At 45.7% G+C, this 7,780-nt stretch overlaps 1 protein-coding gene across 1 annotated transcript in view; it reads left to right on the top strand.

Annotated features, from left to right (window-relative positions):
* Nucleotides 1-179: 179 nt before the first annotated feature.
* The window catches only part of foxo6b (forkhead box O6 b), a 40,440-nt gene continuing 32,839 nt past the window's right edge, over nt 180-7,780 (top strand). Inside the window, exon 1 of the mRNA XM_005748855.1 lies at nt 180-1,442. Within this exon, the coding sequence (XP_005748912.1) occupies nt 945-1,442 (498 nt within the window). The 5' untranslated portion in view covers nt 180-944. The remainder of the gene's footprint in view (nt 1,443-7,780) is intronic.

Here is a 7,780-nt window from a genome sequence, read left to right as displayed (position 1 = left end):
ACACACACACACACACACACACACACACACACACACACACACACACACACACACACACACACACACACACACTCCTCCCTCTCTGGAAACCTGTTCTAGAGGGAGTGACTTGATCCAGGCGGCGTCCAATTATATGGAAGCAGCACTTATTCCACTTTATTCCAGGCTACAGTTGAGTGGCTTGGAGCCTTCAGAGACACACAGACTTGTAGAATAAAGGCAGAGCAACAGACAGAGAGACGGTACCCATGTGACATGTGCACGGAAAGCTGAAGACAAAGGTAGAAACCACACCGAGTCAGGTTGCGCGGAGAGGAGGCAGAGGATGCTCCCAAACAAACCCACGAGAGGCTTCTTTTTTTCTCTCATCTGGAAATCTACGGCTTCACATGAATGATTCATGAGAGCCTGTTTTGATTTCTAAAGGAGTAAATAGGCTCTGTTTCACTGGCCAACCTGCCAAAACGCGCCAGCAGAGCTGGGATCAGAGCCTGGAGAAAAATCTGAAGTCAATTAATTTGGGGGGAGTTTGATAAGAATTCTGGACCTCGTCTGTCAAGGATCAACTGTTGCTGCAGCCGGAGCGCGAACAGAGACATTCTCCAAGTGTGTCTGGCTTTTTTACTGGATGTTTGACCGTCACTCGGTTGTGCATGCAGCCACACAGCCAGTGTTGTGCAATTAACATGGAAGAGAGACTGATACTGCTTTTGATGCCTTGGATACACCTTCATCTGTCCTGATGTGATGCCACATTGTTGCGCTGAGGAGAATGATAATATGCCACACAGCTGCTGATAATCCCTGCGTGTGAAACTGTACAAATACATCTTTTTACCGCCGTTTGGACAGTTTGGGCATTTTCACTCACTGTCACGTCAACACTGACACGCGTTTTGTTACTGTGACCTTGCCCGGTTTTGACATCTATTCAGCGGGAGATCATGCTGATGATGATGGAGAACAGCGGCGTGGATGTGCATCAGGTTGACATCGATTCGGAATTTGAGCCTCACGCTCGGCCGCCGTCGTGCACCTGGCCGCTGCCGTGTCCGGAAGACTTCCCCGGGGGAGAGGAGGCGAGCCGAGGTCTGGCCCTGGCGGCAGTCAAAGTGGAGCAGTACAACGTGCCGGCGTGCCGGGGCGAGAGGAAAGGCGGCGCGCCGGCCGAGATCAAGCATCCGGCCGGCGCCCCGGCTCCGGTCGTGGCCGCTCCCGCCTGCATGTCCGGGGCTGCCCTCGACGTGGCCGGCCAGCTACGCAAAGCCAAGTCCTCCCGACGGAACGCGTGGGGAAACCTGTCGTATGCAGATCTCATCACCCGTGCCATCGAGAGCACCCCGGAGAAGAGGCTCACCCTGTCCCAGATATACGACTGGATGGTTCGCTTTGTTCCTTATTTTAAGGATAAAGGCGACAGCAACAGTTCAGCCGGGTGGAAGGTAGGCCACATGAAAGAATGTTCTGACACCACACAGCAAAGGTTTGAGTGCGATACTAGCCTACACTATGTTTAGCCTCAAGCTGTGTCTGCAGCACACCCCCTTTCCTGCATATCTCAAAGCCACATAATTGACCCTGGTTCCAGCAATTTATGTCAGTGGCGTGTCCTCGTGTCACTCCACAGTACAGTGTGTGAGCAGGGGCAATGAGCGTGGCTGGATAAGGGTTCACTGGGTTCATTGCATTCAGGAATTCCAGCGTGTGCAAACAGGAGAAGCCACACGGAGCCCAAACTCCCCTCTTCACGGTTCCTCCCGGGTAGGCGAGCCGTGACGCATTTGCGCTCGTAAGCTTGTATTTCCCCGCGGTCACATCGGGGACATAGTGAGCCTCCTGTCCGATTTCTGTCACCTATGCCGTCGGTTGCGTGACGGGGATAAACCCTTTGGAGCCACCCCGCCCCCTACTATCCATTGCGCGCACGCCGAGTTACGCACAGGCTGTGGGAAAGCATGGCACAAGGAGAGAGGCTTAAAGGGTAATAACAAGAGATGATGACAGTGGGTGTCACAGCAAACAGATGTAACTACAGATTATCATTCAAATTAATACGAGGGTAATCTCATAGACTGCTAGCTGTAATCTACTTAAGGTTATCACCTATTCTGTGTTAGGATTACTAGTCTTTTGTTTCCACGCCTCACATGTGGGTTTTTCCTTCGTAGCTACTGTTTGACACCGTTCTCGTTTACAAACCATCAGGAGACTGTCAATAAAGCATCAAAGTGGGCTTCAAGTTACATTAAACACAAAAGTAACGGAACTGCATTTTATCGTAAATAACAAGAACATTTGCATCATTAGAGACCTGATTTGCTCTGTCTCCACTTGTGTTTTATGGTCTCAGTGGGAGTTCCCTCAGTGGGATGCAAGGGTCAGTGCTGCAGTTAATGAGCGTTTTAAAAAGTGAAACACACTGTTAACTGTAACAGAACACGGACGAGGCCTCAGGTTCTCCCATCTTTACTCAGGTTCACAGGCGCCGTGAAAACACACAATGTATTTATTAAACATGATGACAGTCTCCACAGAAAGAGTGGGGACTCGCAGTAGACATACAGATATAGCGAGAGCAGAAGTTTATTTTTTAAATCAAAGAGTTCATAATCAAAGCTACAGAGGATGAGACGCACAGACTTTCTTCTGTCATCGTTAAGGCTCTAACTGAAAACTCTGTACGGTGTACACGCTGACTTTATGGTTACAAAATTCTGACATCACTATGACATCATCAGAATGATTTCTTTATAAACTTTAAAGCCCTCTCAGAGCTTATTAATAATATACAACTGAAAAAATTATCCCCATAACAGTCAATTGACAGTCTTGTTTGTAACAGGTGGAGGAGAAATGTGGATGCTTTTTAAAGCAGCGGTTTGTTGCCATGGTGTTTTTGCTTTAGTGGGTCACCCAGAGGATACTGTATCAGGCATGCAGAAGAAGAGGAAACAGGGTCATAGTGGGATTAATCTGTGTGTGACATTTTATCCTATTCTTACAATGTTTTTGTCAGCGTCTTTCTTCTTATTTGACTAACTTTTTCCTTCAAGCTTCAACTCTATACCAGCTGAAAACTGAACATAACCGAGTTGCAGATTAATCCACGTAAAAATGTGAAAGAACAACAACAAAGAAACGTAAACCAATGATAAACAAGACTGGATATGACAGGGTTTAATTCCCTGAGTCTTGTTTTTGTTGCTGACCGGGGGATGCTCAGCGTGATCCCTGGCTGACCTCCACTGAAGCTTTGTTTGGAGGTTTTGATTGGCCGGTGTGGCAAGATAGGTGATTGGTGCAGAGACGGACTCCAAGTCCTGCGTGAAAACAACAACTTGATTCAATCACAATAAGTCTCATCAACAAAAGAGAGTAAGAGAGAGACGTGCACACTGCTTCAATGAAATTTCTAACGCAGTGTGTTTATAGGTATATAAGACATAAAAACGTACGCAGGCACTGACATTTCAGTAGAATATGTGTACACCCTCACACTGAGGGGTTGGGGCTTGTGAGTACATGACTGGCTGGATGAATGGGACGAGTGGGAAGGAAATAAGATCCAATCAAAGTCTTGCTGCTAAAAGAAGTCTTTAAGAGCTGTTGTGTAATCGCGTCTGAGAGCTGCTGCTCAGCCCTGCCACTGGGCTGTGTCTCCATATCTAGGCCAGCAGCTTCCCGTGCACCCTTCAGACAAACACTGTTGAGGTGTCACTCACTCGTTTAAGTGTGAAGTGCTAAGGCCACAGCAGCCAATCAGATGCTTTCACACACTGCTTGTCTCCAATGATACGTATGTGGATTTCTTTGATTGTTGTCACACACACACACACACACACACACACACACACACACACACACACACACACACACACACACACAGGCAGTGTGTGTGTGGCAGCAGGGTTGCACTGCTGACTATGTATGGATTTCTCTGACTGTGGCTCAGTAATTGTGGTCAAGTGTTTCAGCCATGTTTGTTATTGGCTCTGAGGTGGGAGGCTGTGTTTGGCTGTATGAAGTGAGTTCAGTTCTGTGGGTGGTTTCGGTGCTGCTGGTGGTGACGGGGGAGGGGGGTGCGTTCTCTCTGTCTCACACACACACACACACACACACACACACACACACACACACACACACACACACACTGTTATGTTCATTTCACAAGTGGCTCTGCGTGGGAATGGATGTGCTGAGCTGTGGCCTGTCTGCAGGCTGTACTGCACACAGATTGGGCAGCAGGCAGGCAGGTAGGCAGCAACGATCTGACTCTACCTGAAGGCTTTACGAAGAAGCATGTTAGAGGTTCATTGTGGGTGTATGCCTGTGGTAATCAGACTGCGATAAAATGACATGAACACAAGACAAGCAGCAACTTAATATGTATTAATTTTTGTTTTCTGTCTCTCATGAGAGACTGGTCATGAGAGACTATAGTGTTTCTTTCCGTTGGTATATTCAGCACCAGAACGACTGTAGAGTTTCATTAGTGAACTCAGCTTAGGGGAGGCATATTTTCCCAGCAATCTACACATGAACGCAGATCAAATACGTGTTTAGAACTGATCTGAACCTGATGAGACATATTTTAAAAATCCTCACAAAGTTTCACCAAAGCCAAGCAGGTTTCACAGAATAACTAGTACTAGGACTAGCTATTTGAAATGGGATGCAGTTATATTTATGCTTTTCATGTTAGAACAAGCTCCAGGTCTTCTGAATTTGGAGTGGCTCTGCTAAACACCTGACGTGATGTAGGGGAAGCATCAGGTTTGTTTACTATACCAGCGTGGTTGAGCACAGGGTTGTGTTTCCAGTGTTATGGTCGGGTAAAACAGTACGATGCCGAGGACAGTAACTAATATGTAAATATTACATATATATTACAGCACAATTTGGATTCTGTTTCAGTTTAAGCTCCTCAGTTCGTATCTTTCAGCCTTTGATGAAAATTGGAGATAATGTACTGGAATTTCAGGAGCAGGGCCACGCCTCCAAACACGCTCCTTCCGGGCCTCATCTGTATACGCTCCCCCAGTTCTGCGAGCTGTTCATTCTCGTTTACGTGCCCCTCCCTCTCTCCTTGTTTTCAATTCTTTAACTTCTTCACTTCTATTTAGTACACGGGGATCTGCCAGGCCCGGGAGCCGTCGCCAGTCCCCTTCGAGGCCTTCCCCAAACCGCAGCTCAATTCATGTCCAAGCTTCACCTTTACCTACTAAAACGCTGTCAAACCTAAAATGAGGACGTGGGCCCAGCTAGTGAATATGAAGATATAAGTATCTTAGATTTTTGTCACTGGGGACAATTGTAAAGGTGGAGTCGTATCGTTTGGCTCTTTTTATTTACATATGAACAGAATATATTTTTTAGAGAACAAATTCCAACCCATGCCGTCAACACCAAAGCAAAATCTTTTCAGTAAAATGAACACAGTGTTTGATAAAATGAGGCAAACCTGGGTTGCTTTAGACTGTACAGGTGTGACTAATAAAGTAGCTCACGATCGTGTCATCCGTCCATATGCAGCATCCTGTCTGAAAGCACGTAGACACGAGGATCATTAGGCAAGGAGGAATTTTACAGCTTATTCCAGTGACCTTCCAGTAACACAGATTAAACTGAAAAACTTTAACACGGTGACTTATGAGAGAACTCACAACAAAAGTATTGATAATGATGTTTTAACTCCTGCAGAGAAGAAAAGAAAGCAAATTACATCCATTGAATCTTTCCTCTGGGCTGCATTTTCACCTGCTGGAAATCAGTTTTAATCCAAAATGATGTCCGCATTAAAACAGTCAAACTGACTTTAGATTAGCTTATCTTCTGTGTCCCTGATTACAGAGAGCAAAACTGAATCTTTATTGCTAATCTGGATCATAAAGCACTTGCTGTATTACTGCCCGGGCTGAGGAACGTCACCGTGTTCTGCTGAGAATCCACTTGTGGGTGATAGTGAAGGACAACAAGGTGATGAGATGAGAAAGAGAAAGCAGAAAAGAGAGAAGAACAAGTATTATTTGTCTTGCCAATAAAGCCTTTTTTGAACTGGATTCCATATTGAGTGGGAGAGGAAGAGAGAGGTGGAAAGAGAAGAGATAGAGCGAGTGCGTGAGTGGTGCTGATGGCCCCTGCTGCTGAGCACATTGATAGCAGCCTTAATGCCTGTGATGCTCCAGTGCCAGCCCAGACAGAGGGGAATTGGTTGGAGATGGTGAAACAAGCTTAGAGGGTTCCCCGTGCCAGCCGGCCTGGCGCTAGCTCAACAGAAAGCCCTCTGCACCACTACACAGTTATTGTTATTATCACAAAGGCACAGCAGAAGGAGAGGCAGCTCTGGAGTTGGCAGGCCTGGGGCTGGGTTAACTGGGGGCGTGGAACGAGAAGAGGAATTTGGAAGGCGAGGGGGGTTGGTGGTTGAGTCTGAGACTGTGGTAAACTCATCTGATCAGTCTTGTGAATGGAGAGAAAACAGTTGGGAAGAGCTGGTGAGGGCCTGAATGGGAAGGAGGCTGATTTTGGTCCAAAGGGATCAGTTGCCTTGTCAGTTTCTACAAAAGGCATCTGAGTAGATATCGCTTCAATCTGGAGAAGGACTGGGATGTAAACAAGGGATGCACCAGCAGTGGAGGCGGGGTGTTCACTGCCTAAATGAGTCATAGTGGTTGGAATAGCACATAATATTCTTGCTCTCAGCCCTCACACTTCAATCAGCTGGAATAAATTGTTAAGGAACTGTCTTCAGACAGAAATTCCAGAGAGAAAACAGAGTCCAGACACAGAACAGTCAGTGAGGCAGGCGGATCTTGGGAATCGTGCCTAGTGGTGTCGTAAAATGCCGACCCAGTACACATTCCCTGTGTTGTCTACCAGACCTTCAAAATGTTCCAGTTTCTGGCTCAGATGATGAGCAGAGGCCTCGCCAGACAACAGTCCGATAACAGCAGCGTGTAAAGTCGGGGCGTTACTAACAATACCTTAGAAGATTTCCCCAAGAGATTTTACTCACTTTAGCTACTTTCATCAATGCTGCTGCATTTTTGAAATGTGGTTATATATCATCATCTGCTGCTGCAGGCAGCCATTGTTTTCAGTTCACGTGTTGTTACGATTGTTCTGACCTTTTTCACCTTCCTGCTGGTTTCCGTTGGTTTAATGATACGAGACTCAGTCATATAACTTACACATGTGCCTCATGCAAAGCTTCTCTTGCATGATAGCAGTAAGGTTCAGCTTTGTAAAGCCATTTGTTCCACTTGTTATCAAGTCTTGATGACACAGTTAATGCAGGACAGACATTTCAGGTCATCCCATAATTAAAATACATAAAATAACAATAATAATTATGATGGTGACTTGAGTCAATAAAAAAGTTTCATTAACACATCTTCATTTAAATAGATGTAAATGTACCCTGAGTGTTGCTAAGGAAAGTGAGTCCAGTGAAGATCATTCATCTTCACATTTATAATGTCTAGCACTCCAGACAGCCATTAATGTCTATGTATTATCATAAGGACAGCAGCCGTCTGGCTTGATGACCCAATACAAACATGGGTGCTTGGAAAATAAAGCACTGGTTTTTCAATAGCAGAGCAATGGCTGCCTGGGTGGCAGGAAAATCAGAGGAAAATTAAGAACAGGAAAGTGTTTAACTGTTAACTGTTACTCTTTAACTGTTACTCTTTAACTGTTACTCTTTAACTGTTGCTCTTTAACTGTTACTCTTTAAATGTTGCTCTTTAACTGTTGCTCTTTAACTGTTGCTCTTTAA

This window comes from Pundamilia nyererei, unplaced genomic scaffold, assembly GCF_000239375.1.
Source record: "Pundamilia nyererei isolate P.nyererei 1_Seehausen unplaced genomic scaffold, PunNye1.0 scaffold00232, whole genome shotgun sequence".
NCBI classification, from domain to species: domain Eukaryota; kingdom Metazoa; phylum Chordata; class Actinopteri; order Cichliformes; family Cichlidae; genus Pundamilia; species Pundamilia nyererei.
Note: the sequence above shows the minus strand (reverse complement) of the source record. Positions and strands in the feature narration are given on the sequence as shown.